The following is a 14801-nucleotide window of genomic DNA, read 5'->3' on the forward strand; positions in this document are numbered from 1 at the left end:
AAATCTTCACCCAAAAGATAGCGCCGGCGTTATTTTTGTCCGTGTTACGCAGGAAGCTGCTGTAGACTTCTATGGCGGCTCAAAAAAAAGGACGGGGGTGGGGAGTGGTTCTACGTACTTCGCTGGGAAAACAAGACCACTGCCGTAGTTAGGCATTTAGTTGCCACAGGAAGGGTGTAACACACAAACCGGCGAACGGGCATATTGACACAGCATAAACAGCGATGTATCTGCCGGCTTCTTGCCATTGACTAACTTCGTTCATGCAATAATAGGTGCCACTGAGCTGCCCACACACCATGCCAGGCCTCACAGCACAAGAAAGAACGTCAGGTCATTGATAATGTCGCCCTGTGACCCTCCCTGGATTGGCTCCCCGCGCAGCAGCTTCTCTGTGGTCCCTGAGGATCTGGAGGGGCCGCATGTTTTGGCTAAAAGCCAACTGCCCATAACAAAGATGGCGGATCGGACCTTTCTTGTGACGTCAGTTTGAAAATCTTCCCGCCACTCGGCGCCGCTCTAGGAAGCTTCCGGTTGTCGTTGGTTTCCATAGTGACACTTCCGGCGCGGCAGAGACGAGAAACAGAAGGTTGAAGCTGTCACACAGCGGGGATGGCAAGAGCGGGAGGTCGGGCAGGCAAGGTGAGCGCGGAGGGGACGGAGGCTGAGAAATGGAGCGTGAGGAGAGAAGGAGACTGATGGAAGACATAAAACAGGCCTGGATCATGATGGACGTGTAGACTCCTGAGATGCGGCTGAGGATGACTGGGGGTCTAGGTGGGTTTGGGGGTCCAGCTTTCTGGCTGCAGTTACAATGAGGGTCTCTGTTCTCAGGTCTTCTCCTCCTCCGGACGTCTGACCTTCCCTGCGAGGGCCGCCAGCTGTAAGAGGAGGTAAGTTACTGGCAGAGGAGGTAAGTTACTGGCAGAGGCGCCGCTGCGGAGGAGAACGGCTTCCTACTGACCCTACTACTATGTCTCCCCTTCTAGGGCTGCTGGGAGGAGACCTTCCAGCGCGTCCGCCGACTCCGGGTACTCGCTGTGCTCCACCGACTCGGAGGACCAGGTAGGACCGCGACGAGGGGTTAGTCTGCTCTCGGGGCGGCCGAGGTATATACTGTGTGTGTAGAGATATATATGTCCCCAGCTCTCACGTGGCGCAGAGTTCTTGACCTCCTCCGTATACGTTCAGCGTGCGTCAGTCGCGGTATGGCGTTTGCCCCCTTTGCTCCCGTCTGTGGAACAATACATAGCAGTTACCAATCCAGAAGCCGTTCTCCGCAGCGGAGTCGGCCGTCAGCGCAAATGATAAATCCGCAGCCGCAGTTTGTTACCCTTTCTAATGCAGATGGTGGAACCTACAGCAAGTGCAGCATTTCTGCCGCGTGTGACCGTGTTCTGTTTGGCGCAGTTTTTCTGTGGATTTTCTATTCATTTGCTGCAGATGTAACGCTCTGGTAAACCCGTGGCCGACCCATCTTGTGCCGCCGCTCTTTTTGGCCGCTGCTCTCGCACAGCCCACTCTTTATTGTAATTAACAGTACAACATTTCCGTTGATCTCAATGGCGCATCGCAGTCCAACACAAACGGCGTTCGATTTTAGAGCGCTGTCTGCTCTATTTTTGCACACCTCGTCACAATGATGGGCTGCGTTAATAAACGCCGTAACGTGATTTCAGACATGCCATTTTCTGAACGCACGTGTGAGAGCAGCCTCCCTGTTCAGGGCAAGAAAGCTCAGGCGGCCTGGAGGGAACGGTGCCAACATCCATATCACTCGTCACCCAACCTTCCCACTATCAGCCATGCTGTATTTATGAAGTGACCGCATATAATATGTAACAACATGATGAAAGTCGGCGTCTTGTATGCAGCCAGGAGTCTTATTGGCGCGGTTTACAAAGTTGGATTTGATGATTTTCTTGCAGGTTTTGGTCCTTAATCGCGGTCTGGACCAATGTGCTGCCTTACTACAGGACATATTACAGTGCGACGTGAAAGGTACGGAGGGGATTCGCTCGGGATCACCTTCGCTTATCTCTTTCATCAAACGCAGCCAGCAGCCAGGAGTAGATTGTAAACTGACACTTGGGCAGCTTTTTTAGTACAGTTGTAATTAAACAAGAATAAGGCTGGGTTCACACGGGACGGATTTGCTACGGAAATTCCGTGTGGCAGCTCCTAATCCCATAGAATAGCTAGCTATGTGGACGAGGTTTTGTTAAAATCTCATCCCCACAGGGCGGCAAAGCTGGGCGGAACCGGCGAAAGCAGCTCAGAATTGACAGCCGCAGCATGTCAATAGTTTGGTTTTTTTTTTCCATTGCGGTCTCACTCGTCTCTATGGGGAGAAAAAGCCGCAGCGGAATGCCGGCGGCCGAACCGCTCCAAAACCCGCAGCAAAATGCAGCGGGTTTTCAAGCTGCGGCTTCCCCGCGGAATCCTCATGGCTTTTGGCGCAGCAAAGCTGCAAGATTTCCGCGGGATTTCCATCCTGTGGGAACCCAGCCTAAAACAGCATGAACAAGAGAAATACCTTGCCTGTCCGGCACTAATACACAGCAGATTCCTCGCTACCGGCTGGAGCGCTTCTCCCTGCCAGCTTACACAGAGGTCATATTTGACTCCCACAGAGCAGCTTTCTGTGTCCCCAGGTAGTACAGTTAGTGTTCTCCCGACTCTATCAATAAGCCCCTCAGGTGATACTCCCATGTTACTCCACATAGGAGCGGAATCTGGAAGAAATATATCTCCCCTCTAATCACACCTAGTGGCTTGTCACAGTACAGACTCGCTCTCGGGGGCATTCATGTGTCTGCAGCTGCACATTTACCATGACTGTTCTATTCACACAGAGAGTCCACTGAAGCCTCACAAAATGCCGTTTACCAAAGGTAACGTCAGGTCATCCACCGTAAAAGCAAAGAAGACTGTAGTGAGGAAACCCACGACAGCCGCCCACGTCTACAAAGAGAAAGGCGAGTCTTTGATATACATAGATTGTGATATACATGGATAGTTGCTCATGTCACACACAGATGTCATGTATAGCTCTTAAACACTTCCAACTGCGTCATGTAAATGTCATGTAGTCTTGAAGGTTGTATGGAGCTGGCTCAGGAGTGGAGTCTGCCCCACATCTGGTGGCTATCCGTTGTTTGACAGCTGACAGCCACCAGCAACGACCACAATCCGAGTTAGCTCTGATTGCCGTCATTAGGCCTCATTCACATGGGTGAATTTTCACCACGTACTACACATGCGTATTTCCCATGCCTAAAACGCAGTGAATGGAGGAAGTGAAAGTCTATGGACTTTCATTCTTCCATGCACACCGGCGTTGGAACTGCAAGGGGGCATCCGTATAAACCGCAGGAGAAATAAATAGCAGCATGCTCTATTTCTCTGCGTTTCATACGGAACCCTTGAAGGGCTGCGCATTGAAACGCTGCCCCTTCGCAAGGCCTGCGAATGGACAGCGTTTAATACGGAGCCCCGCTTTGCACAGAGCAGGGGATTTGGAGGGGGAAAAAAAGTCACACGGTGCATGTCCATGACATCATTATCCCAGGCATACACAGTGCCTATCGCAGTCCGTACATGATCTCTGCCAGCAGAGCGTAGGGGCTGCGAGACTCACAGCGTTGTACCATGTGAATGAGCGCTTAACTGTATAGATACCGCAGTCAAAGCTGACCACGTGTATCCGCAATGAGCTGGATGGAGGTCTCCATTAGTCCTCCCAGTGATCACAGGGGGACAATGGTTTAACACGGCAGAATAGGGTCGTGTCAAGGTACACAGGGCCAACGTGCATGAATACCTATTAAGCCCTGTCTGTGGCAGGGCTTAGTGGGTAACCTTTAAAAATACAATATTCTGTAAGTATTGGAGTTTATAGTACAAGCAGTCAAATGATTGGAAGTTCAAGTCCCCTATGTAAAAAAAAAATAAAAAAAATATTTTCCATATTTCATATATAAAAAAATAAGTATCAAATATAGACATAAGAAAAGAAAAACGATTGCTTGCGCTCGCGGGGAAACAGGCACAAAGTTCACATAAGTATCAAATATGTTACTTTTTATTGTTGCATCAGTATAAGTTTAAACTATTAAAATATCACTTTTGATCCCACATGGTGATCACTGTTAAAAAAAAAAAGGTACACAATGCCAGAACCAAGAGTTTTTTTTGGTTACAAAAATGTGAAAGCAAGTCAAGAACTGTCAGTGCGTCTAAGGGAACTGGGCATTGCTTCCCTCTAATGTCCAACTGCTTTTCTTAATGTTTTTTTTTTTTCCCTTCCTTTCCTAAAGGACCGCTCAGAAGGACTTTACCCCCTGGGCTGTGTAATGCTGCTATACAGAAACCCCGTGCGAGTTCTCCACCATTGATTGTGCCTTCCCGAAATTTGGACCACGTAACTACGCAGATGCAATGCTTAAACCATGTGTCCGGTCCGGTGACTTACAGTGCTCCCTCAGCTCCAGGTATTCCCAGAATTACCAGCGAACACAGCTACAACTTGCCTAAGGCTACATACACAAGGATGGGCAGGAGTTTTACCAGTGGATGTGAGGCGATTTTCAGGCAACATCGCCTCGCATCCCTTCTGTGAAATTCCGATCTTTTCACACGAGTTTCATGCGTGATAGCGGGTCGGAAATGTTTCCCATTGATTTCAATGGGAAACCTCACTTTGCACGATATGCGAGAGCCATGCGATGTAGTTAAGGTCCCAATTGTAATCAACGAGCGATGCGTTCCAAGGAACGCGAAAAAAATACAATGTGCCACAATTTTTCCCTCGCTGCATCGAAGTTAGGAAAAACCTCTCGTGTGTGACTCCATTCATACTTGCGCAAGTTTTGTGAGGCTTTGCTATGCACAAAACTCGCAATAAATTTTCCGCCGTGTGAAACCAGCCTGAGGTGGACATTCTGCATTTACTGTTATACCTACAAAACCTCATAAATAAATCATAAGCCCCAACCTCCCTATAATACACAATTGCCAAAAACAATGGAGGGCTGAAAAATAATAAAATATACTAAAACAAAGTCTCCCTAATGTCCATAGGAGTAAAACCCAAAGCCTATTATACTCCTATAAACATTAGGAGATCTTGTTTTGGTATCAGCATCGCTTCCTGTTTGCAGTATTGTCTCTTTATATCAATCCTGGTGGGATTTTTTTCTCCGATTAGGTATTTTTATTTGTGAATAACAAAATGTAGTATATTTTTATTATTTCTGAGTCCTCTACTCTTCTGTCGGTTTTTTTTTTTTTTTGTGATTCTGCATTTACTGCTCTGGAATCATATTTTTTTTCTTGTACCATTCCAGGTCCTGAAGCTTCTGCTCTGTATAACTGTCGGTTACCTACATCAACCCCAACTCTGTCCCCCCAACATCCTGCAAATTCCCAGGTAGGAGGTTCATATAAGATTCTCTCTCGTACTGTGAGATCCTCAATTGCTAAAGTGTTATTGGTAATTCTGATTTAATTTTATGTATTTTTGTTTAAGCTATTTTCTGTCCAACATTTAATTAAATTGCTGTTTTTTTTTTGTTTTTTCTTCTAGAGCTCTAGGAATCAAGATTTTCACCAGACTCTGCCACCAGGGGGCATCACTCACTTTCCATCTTCCATGTCTGCAACCTCAGCTTTTTCAATGGCAGGCAACATACAAGCTTCTGTACCCACTGGCTACCAAGTGACTCAACAAGCCAATATATTGTCTCAACTTGATAACTATAAGAGTCTGATCCAGGACTCTGACTTACTGCAGTGTGTGGCTGCTCACTTAGCTCAGCTACAACAGACTGAAACTCCCTTGCAGAACCAGGCAGCATCACATATAGCAAAATCTGACTGTGAGCAAGAAGGACCCCCAACAGAGAGCGATGAGGCTTCAGCTAGCGAGGATGATGCTCCCAGTCTGCAGCATGTGCGAGAGATCAGCTGTCAGACAAGTTTCAGCAAGCATAATAAGAGCCCCGAGAAGACAGAGAGGAAAATAAAGACCGTGAAATATTTACTTGGGGAGATAAAATCTCTGGTGACACATCAAGGTACTTATTTATTTGTAACTTTTTAGGGATGTTAATGTAATGGGGCATAAACTGTACATATGTGTTTATCTTTAATGTTATCCCAGTGATTCATCTTGTTTCCTGATCTCCATTTCCTGCAGGTGACAGGGAGGCGATGCGTCTGGTGACAGAGTTGGAGCACAGCGTGGCTTTGTTACCCGTCGTTGCGGGCAGCACCAATATTCATGCAGAGATTGCCCTGGCCCTGCAGCCTCTGCGGAGTGAGAATGCTCAGCTGCGGAGGTAACTGCATATCATTACATCATTTTCATCACTTCTGCAAGACATCTATGAAATACTAGTGCAGAACGGAGGGCAGGCGCTGGATTAGAATATACATGGTGTATAAAGCAGAGGTGACTGTAATTACACTATAAGGCTCTGGGATTTCTAGGGTTTGATCGCTATTATCTGGAAACCCTAACAGGTAAAGTAGAATCATTCATATAGCTATATTGTACATGATGGGTTGATACTCGCAGAGATCTGGGATTCCCTGCTCTGTCTGTACAGCAGGAATGCCAAAATGTAGAAATTCTGATGATTAATGAAAAGTGAAGAATGCTGAAGGCATATTTTTACACATTTCAATGGGTTCATGTTGCGTTCAGTGTCGCGTTGTCAGTTGGTGGCTAGTACTTAGACATTTCAGTGTACCTTCTGTACAGAGCGATCAGCAATTTGTCTTTCCGCATAAAAAAACCATTTGAAATGCATTTATTGAATAAGAATTGTGTGGCGGCGGCTCCTCTGTCATCTGAGGATCGAGGTAAACGCATTCAGGGAGTACAGTCCTTCCATACAACAGTCATAAAGATTGGATAAAGGCTTTTTTGGTGCATGGAATAACGTTTCTATCTTGATGTCAATTGTTTTAAGGCGACTACGCATCCTCAACCAACAGCTCAGAGAACGGGAGAGAGTTGGAAGAAGTGATGAGCAAAATTCTGAAGGTGATTTACGAAAAGGGGCGGTCTGGTTAAAGAATTTTGAGTTAAAGGCCATCTACATGGGACGATTATCGCTCAAAATTTGTTCAAACAAACCAAATTGAACGCTAATCATCCAGAGCAAATGCAAAAAGAATCATTTACTATTCGTTCACTTCTTGTTATCGCTGCCTTTCAGTCATCATAAAAAACATCCCTGGATCGCAGGATTCTCACTCAGTGTAAATGTTGCCCACTCAGCACTTTACATAAACGTGAAGTGCTCAGTGAGAAGCCAGCGATGTTCTCTGCCTTAGCGGCGATGTCTGCGCTTGTGCAGTGATTTAGACGACTCTCGCCCTGTCTAAATGGAACATTAAAGGGAACCCATCACAACCTTTGAGCTCCATAAACTACGTTGAGGCTCAAAGGTCAGGGAATGGGGATTCCAGAGAGCGGTGTTTGATGCTTGCCGACTTCAATTCCATTTCAAGCAGCATCCAGGGTGTAATCAATCACAGAAAAAGTTTCTTAAAAAAAATGTTTCTGTTTATTGATCCCTATTCCTGCTTTGTGTTCCCCTGAAGGTCGAGCGCACGGGGAGCTTGACTCTTCTCAGCCTGCTCGCTGCACTCTGACTCCTATTTACCTCTATGGTAGAGCACGTGCACAGAGCAGGCCAAGAAGATTCTTGCTTTGTGTGCATGTGAACTTCAGGGGGACACAGTGCAGGAATGGGGCGCCCGGTAAGTACTAAACACCACTCCCCATTCCCTGGCCTTTAAGCCCCATAATGTAATTTATGGAGCTCAAAGGTTGTGACAGGTTCCCTTTAAAGAGGTTGCGCCAAGCTGGCATTCCCTGTTCGCGTCTTATTAAAGTATATGAGCGTCACAGAGCGGGGTCTCCTACTCAAGAAGTGACTTTTCTGTCCCAGAACGGAAAGTTACTCAGTAAAATCGCCTTCTGTCTTGGTGAACCTTCCGCTATCCTGTTGTAAGAGAACTACCAGTTATGTGAATGGCTGTCCTTCATGCTACATTTATCTTGCAGCGGTTGCTACAGGAAAAATGTCATCTGTTTGCCGGTGGTTCTTAGAGTGGGACTCGCCCCGCATTTTTAAAAGGGTTGTGTATGTTTGAACAGTCTCTGTATCGGTCACAGCACAATGCTGCTACATGGTCGTGGCTGCATAAGACCATACAGTACATGAGCCGTGCATGGAAGCATTCCATACGCTAAAACATTTCTGGCTTATTTTGTACAGTTCCATGTGCTTGTTTATGGACTGAGGGGTTCCATCCATGTAATAACAGAGCAGCCGACTGCTGCTGGAGATAATTAATTTTGTGTTTACTTTCACAATAACAAGTGATGACGTCCACTCATACCACTTACAGACCTTTATATGTTTTGCACATAGTTTCGGCATCGTAGCCACTTATTAGTATTTCTAGAAGACATGCAGAGAGGGGGACGTGGGGCAGACATATGTGTTAGTTCTAGCAATGGTAACCCAAAATCATCTGCACTTGTTTACAAAGCATCTGAGCGACTTCCTCAGTACAAGTGAGTGGTAGGAAGCATTCCCGACATCTGCAAACCTCTTTAAGACTTGTAAACGAGCACAGCTGGTCTTGACTTAACTTCTGAGAGATGGAGCATGACCTGGATGAATGAAAACACTCACACTTGCTCTCATTCTATCCTCTGCAGTGACCGCTCTTCAGTCCATGAATGAGACCCTTCAGCATCAACTGAGCGAGTTACAAAAAGGACTCAAGGCTCTGCAAAGCAAAAATGAGGAGCTGCAGAAAGTGATTGAGGTCCAGAAGGAGGAAGAGAGCAGGAAGGCGATCCAGATCGGCCAAGAGAGAGAGCAGGAAATACTTCACATAAAGCAGCAGAATGACATCACATCAGGCAGCATGAAGAAAGGCGAGTGTCTCCACACAAGAAGCTTCCTGTTATGATGATATACATATATTTTCTTGCTCAGGCTGTATTCAGACAGACCATTACAAGTTGTATAACTCTAATCAGACAGAACACGGACACCTGTTTATGTGCTGTCTGATAGAGACTGACTCCATACATTGCATTTTCTATTCTCGTCTGTAAAAACTGACAAGAATAGGACATGCGTTTCTTGCTGCTTTTTTTTTTTTTTTTTTTACCTCCTTGACTATGTGAAAAGTCAACCAACTAAAATGGCCTCATAGACTACATTTGGGCTGTGTGCTGTCCATTAAGTACATGGCAGCACGGAACCACAAATACAGTTCTTTGAATGGGCTTTTAAAGGGGTTTTCCAGCTCTTAAAAATTGTTGACCTATCTACAGGATGGATCATCAATAGTTGACTGGCGGTGGTCTGTCAGCCAATTGAGGTACCTTTGCACGAGACTTCTTTCAGGCGCATAAGCGATAGTTCAAGTGACTGGAGGCAGAGTGAGCCAGGGTTATTCTGGCCCACCCACCTCCATTCACAGTAAACTGGAATCACTCAGACTGCTCCTGTTTACATGGCTCGACAGCCGCTCAGTTTTTAGCTCTGCTGGTGAATGATCTCTCGTTCAGTGCCCTGTTTGCGTCTCCATATACACGGGACTATTATCAACCGAATTCACTGTTTACAGCAAACGTTCAGGCGATGATCGTGTAAAGGTACCTTTACTTGTACGCTGAGCTGTTGCCACAGTGTATGTACGAAGCAGGAAGCGGATGACTCCATAAATTGTGCAGCAGCCCAGTGCTGTATTGCAGGCACAACTCCAGTTCCCTTCAATAGGAACTGTGCCTACAATACCATGCTGGGCCACTACCCAATTTATAGTGCTATTTGCTTCCTGCTCTGTGATAGCAGCCTAGCGAACAGCTGATTGGCTGGAAGATCTGCCATTATAGGCTCTTATGCTACATATGCACAGTTGCTGGTATACGTCTAGTTTTCTCCCATGACCACATTGACCTGTCATGCTCATGTTGGCATATGCAGGTCCTTTGACTTTAAGCGATATCTGTAGTCGTTTTAGGTCTAGGACAGTAAACTGTATCAGTCTTGGAAATCTATCACAAAGTGGTGCATTGTGCCTCGTCTATCAGGATTAGTTGTATACCAGCAGTTCTCAAAAAAATCTCCAATGTATTTATATATTTCAGACATGGAGGAGGCTGTGGGGAAGATGAAGTCTGTGCAGTTTAAGTTGGAGGCTTCAGAGAAAGAGAACCAGATTCTGGGTATTACCTTACGTCAACGTGATGCAGAGGTCACGCGACTCCGCGAGCTCACACGGTAAACCCCATTCTACTAGTCTGTAGTTTTACCTCTCTTTGCAGAGGGCAGCAGATAAGTTCTTCATTCTCCTCCATTAGGAGTAAATATATACGTGAATACAATATATGATTTTTGGAGTTTCTGCATAAAATGCTTCCTCCTCCGTAGCGGTCTGTATGACCTACACTGATTTGGCACTGGTATTGATTCATGGTGACAAGCCTTACTGTCCAATGCTGGAAAGAAGAAAGATAGCTGCCACTCTCCGGTATTGGATCATTTTTCTTAAAGGGGTTTTCTAGGGAAGTACTATTGATGACTAGAGATGAGCGAGCACACTTGGATAAGTCAGTTACTTGAGCGAGTCTCACTCTTCTTGAGTAACTGCATTCTTGTCCGAGCGTGCTCAGGGGAGCATCGGCAGAGCGAGATCTCTCACTCTATCCCCCGCCACCCCCCGAGCACACTTGGACAAGAATGCAGTTACTCGAGAAGAGTGAGACTCGCTCAAGTAACTGACTTATCCGAGCGTGCTCTCTCATCTCTATTGATGACCCATCCTCAGGATAGGTCTTTAACTGATTGTCTGGGTTCTGCGGCTCGGTACCCCAACTGTCATTGCCGCTACACACTGGGGTATGCAGCAGAAGCTTCTGCTCCGGTTCCTGTGTATTGGCTGGCGGTTGTAACTGCAAATACAGCTCCTGTTTATTTTGACCCTTTTCATCAATCCACTGTCTGACGTCTGAAGACATTATGATTTAAGGCTTTACAGCTTTGATGTTGGAAGACATCCGTCGTGGTTCTCTTACTGTATATTGCCAGCCTCTCTGCTGTTGGAGCCTATCCAACGTGTCACCTCATGCAGTACTGGCTTTAGCCAGCATATAGCGCTGTTGTATGACGGCAGAAAAAGAGTAAGCCCCCTAGAAAAAGCAGGATACAAATTGGATTGAAAAGGGTTAAATAGGTCTGCACTAGAGATGAGCGAGCATGCTCGGTAAGGGCAGTTACTCGAGAGAGCATCGCTTTTTTCGAGTAACTGCATGCTCGTCCGTGAAAATTCGGGGGGCCATGGGGGTCGGCGCGGGGGAGAGTCAGAGAGATCAGCCCAGGTCCCAAGCAGTAGGCACCAACCAATCAATAGTAGTTCCTTAGAAAACCACTTTAATGGAAGCCAGGGGCCATTTCCTTTCTCTTGTACATAGGTCACTGTCTAGGGACAGTCCCTGCACACATCAGGTGCTGCTGATCTCTATGATACTAAACAGGTTTTCTGAGTTCACTTATGTAAAAGCAGCAAACCATAAACAAAATTAAATTCCAGAAGCCGTGGCCCTTCTAACAGGGTCAGCATGAATAGCACCTCACCCTTGCTGCTAGTAATTAACTCCTATGGTCACTTGCCTCATACAACCCGTCATCCCGACAACTAAGTAAATAAAACAGGACGAAGGAGTGATAGCCGTGGTGGAGTGAAATATACAATCAGCCAGAATGGTAAAACTACCTGCCTAAAATTGTATAGTTCTTCTTTGTGCCACCAAAACAGCTTGGACTTCACAAGACGTCTGCAGTGTCCTGTGGTACAATGTATCAGCGCTAACAGATGCTGCATCAGCGCGCTCCTGAGCTTATTAGTCACTGCATGGAATGGCTATGCTATTTGTGTAGTGCGGCCACCATGCAAACTGAACGGCAACAGAACCTGGCCGGCTACAAAAGAAACGTAGCGAGCCTTTCCCCTGGGGGGTATGCAGAAAGGGATATTTCAACATTGGTGGGATAATCACAAAGCACACCATTTCCTCCAAAATGGATCATGGATGTCCATAGAAATGTTATCACATCTCTGACCCAGTACCGCTGTCTCCATGACAGATCATTCAACTCTCACTTTCATTTTCTCATTTCACTACCTTGCCCACAAGTTTTCTCTCTCGTATTAAGACACCCTTTGAACAACTGTGCAACGCACAAGGCCCAGTTCGAAACACCCTCTCACGTACTTACATTCTACTAAATTTACAGTCTGAATCTTACTTTACCTTTAACTCTTTTCTCTCCCCCCTCTTCCCCTCACGGTTCCTGACTTAGGTTACTGTTAAAATAATATCTATAAAGAAGAAAACACTGGCAAATAGTGTCTGCTGATTCATGGATATACAGTAGATTTTACTTGAATGTCGTGACATAAGTGTGACTTTCATAGTGCTAATTGCCTAGACGTGTGCCGCTCCACTGATACCGAACTGCAAATGTTTCTGGTAAATGAAAATTACAAATAAAGAATTTATTTAAAAAAAAAAAAAAAAAAGTAGTGAGCCATCCTTCAAATATGGCGCTGCTACATCTGTATCTGACAAGACGTTGGCAGCAGATCCTATCCGTTGCATGTTGTGGTCTCCATTGATCCAACTTTCTAGTCTGATTGAGAGCGAAGTCCTCACCTTGATCTCTCTATATTCCTTCTTATATAATCCTGTGCAGTTTCTGCATTGAGGACGGGTGCATTATCCTGCTGAAACGGGGAACTGTCATTAGGGAATCCTGCTGCCATAAAGTGGTACTTGCCTATACAATGTTAGGTAGGTGGTACTTCCACATAACCCAACAGAAGATTGCCCATCACATTGTCTGTGCCAGCTTGTCTTTTTCCTTAGTACACCCTGGTGCCATCTCTTTACCAGATAAGTTACACTTCCGGTCATCCATGTGATGTAAAAGAAGGCGCGATTTATCAGACCAGGCTCCCGCCGCCTTCCATTTTTCCATGGTCCAGTGTGATTCTCGTGAGCCCATTGTAGGCACTGCAGGTGGTGCAGAAGGCACACCTGGACACCCTGATCGGTCTACAGTTACACCACCGCATACACAGCGAGCTGCATGATCTGACACCCTTCTATCATCACCAGAAGACTTTATCAGCAGTTTGTCCTATAGTAGCTCCTTTGTGGGATTGGACCAGACGCGTGACCTTCACCTGACACACATCAATGAGCCTTAGGCAACCATCACCCTGTCACTGGTCGTCTTTCTTTGGACCACATTTGATAGATACTAATTCCAACCTATGGGAACCCCCCCCTTCAAGATCAGCCATTCTGGAGATGCGGTGGCGGGCTCATCTCTACATCACCCGTTGGTCCATGTCTCAGTCGTTCAGATCATTGCACTTCTCCATTCTTCTCGCTTCCAACACATCAACTTGAAAAACTGAGTGCCCACTCGCTGCCTATTGTATTGTGGGATTGTCAGCAGATGGTCTTTCATTTCACCTGTCGGTGCCTTTATGTTAGAGCTGCTCATTAAGAGTTGAATATTTACAGTATATTGTTGCACGTAGCGAGCTGAATGACAACTGTGCTGCGTTCCATCTCTGTATCACACGTTATTTGGTCCCATTAATGTGGCTCTCTTTACAGGACTCTACAAGCCAGCATGGCCAAACTGCTCTGCGATCTCGGTAAAGACAGCCCGAAACCCAAACGGAGCAGCAGCCTGACGCAGGCCGCCCTGGGCAGCTACGATAAACAGGCCCAGAGCGAGCAATGTCCCGCCAACAACTCCATCATGAACTATCTGAAGAGGTTGGAGACAGACCAGGTATTCACAGGCACAGACTCCATTTACTCCAGTAACCCTCTGCTTGCAGCCAGCGGACAGGTGAGCTGCGGTAAAGCAGTAAATGCCGAACTGAGTGAGGATTATGGGATTAGCAAGACGCATCTCCCGCACAATAGTCCCAGAAAGGCTCGTCCCCGAGAACTCACCTACAGCCCCCAAAAACAAGAACTAGGGAGTGAATCCTGTTATATAATCAGTGAGGAGCACAGACCTGATGAGACCGTGTATCTGCCTTTGGCGAGCAGCCCCCCTAAAGCCAAGTATGATTCTTCCCTGAGGCTGATGTGTACGCCCCCCAAAGTGTGCAGTCTGGAGAGGGACACAGATGCCAGCTGCCCGTATCTCAATCCCAACGGACTCAGCCGCTCGGATAAGAATCTTGGGGTTCACATAGATTCACGTTATCTCTGCACATCAGATATGACCTCCAGGGTAGAAGGACCCCCATCAACAATCCCACCTCAGTCGTACCCACCACCCGTTTTACAGCAAATGAAGAGCCTGCAGTTCCGAGATGATCCGCCCAGCGAGCGCTCATTGTTTGAGGGAAAACCAGACTCTACCATCTGCTCCTTCTCCACCTTCACGTCCCACGATGAGCAGGACTTCAGGAATGGCCTCGCTGCCCTGGATGCCAATATCGCTAAACTGCAGCGGACCTTACAGAATGGAGGCGCCAGGAAGTAGGACTAGGCAGAGACTGCGGCTATTGGTGCCAATACCCCTAAACTGCAGAGGACCTTACAGCGGGCTGTTACCAAAAATGTCAAATTATGTTTCTGAATTTACATTAAAAACTGTAATTTTTAAAGAATCTTGTGTTTATAGACCTTTATCTTCTTACATTAAAGTGTGTTTTTCACAGTAAAA

The 14801-nt window shown here is 46.3% G+C and overlaps 1 protein-coding gene across 3 annotated transcripts; it reads left to right on the forward strand.

Annotated features, from left to right (window-relative positions):
• Nucleotides 1-550: 550 nt before the first annotated feature.
• CCDC14 (coiled-coil domain containing 14) lies at nucleotides 551-14801 on the forward strand. Of its 3 annotated transcripts, XM_066575311.1 has the most exons (13): nucleotides 551-642; nucleotides 835-893; nucleotides 990-1065; nucleotides 1929-2001; nucleotides 2856-2978; nucleotides 4320-4493; nucleotides 5349-5431; nucleotides 5588-6077; nucleotides 6200-6341; nucleotides 6978-7051; nucleotides 8744-8965; nucleotides 10190-10322; nucleotides 13730-14801. In XM_066575311.1, the coding sequence occupies exons 1-13, from the start codon at nucleotides 613-615 to the stop codon at nucleotides 14616-14618; spliced, it is 2568 nt and encodes an 855-aa protein (XP_066431408.1). In that variant the 5' UTR covers nucleotides 551-612; the 3' UTR covers nucleotides 14619-14801. The 3 variants fall into 3 exon arrangements, with proteins under 3 accessions (XP_066431408.1, XP_066431409.1, XP_066431410.1); XM_066575312.1 differs by lacking the exon at nucleotides 1929-2001 and having other exon boundaries at nucleotides 602-642; nucleotides 835-1065; XM_066575313.1 differs by lacking the exons at nucleotides 551-642; nucleotides 1929-2001 and having other exon boundaries at nucleotides 834-893.

The sequence above is a fragment of the Eleutherodactylus coqui genome, chromosome 8, assembly GCF_035609145.1.
Source record: "Eleutherodactylus coqui strain aEleCoq1 chromosome 8, aEleCoq1.hap1, whole genome shotgun sequence".
NCBI lineage: Eukaryota > Metazoa > Chordata > Amphibia > Anura > Eleutherodactylidae > Eleutherodactylus > Eleutherodactylus coqui.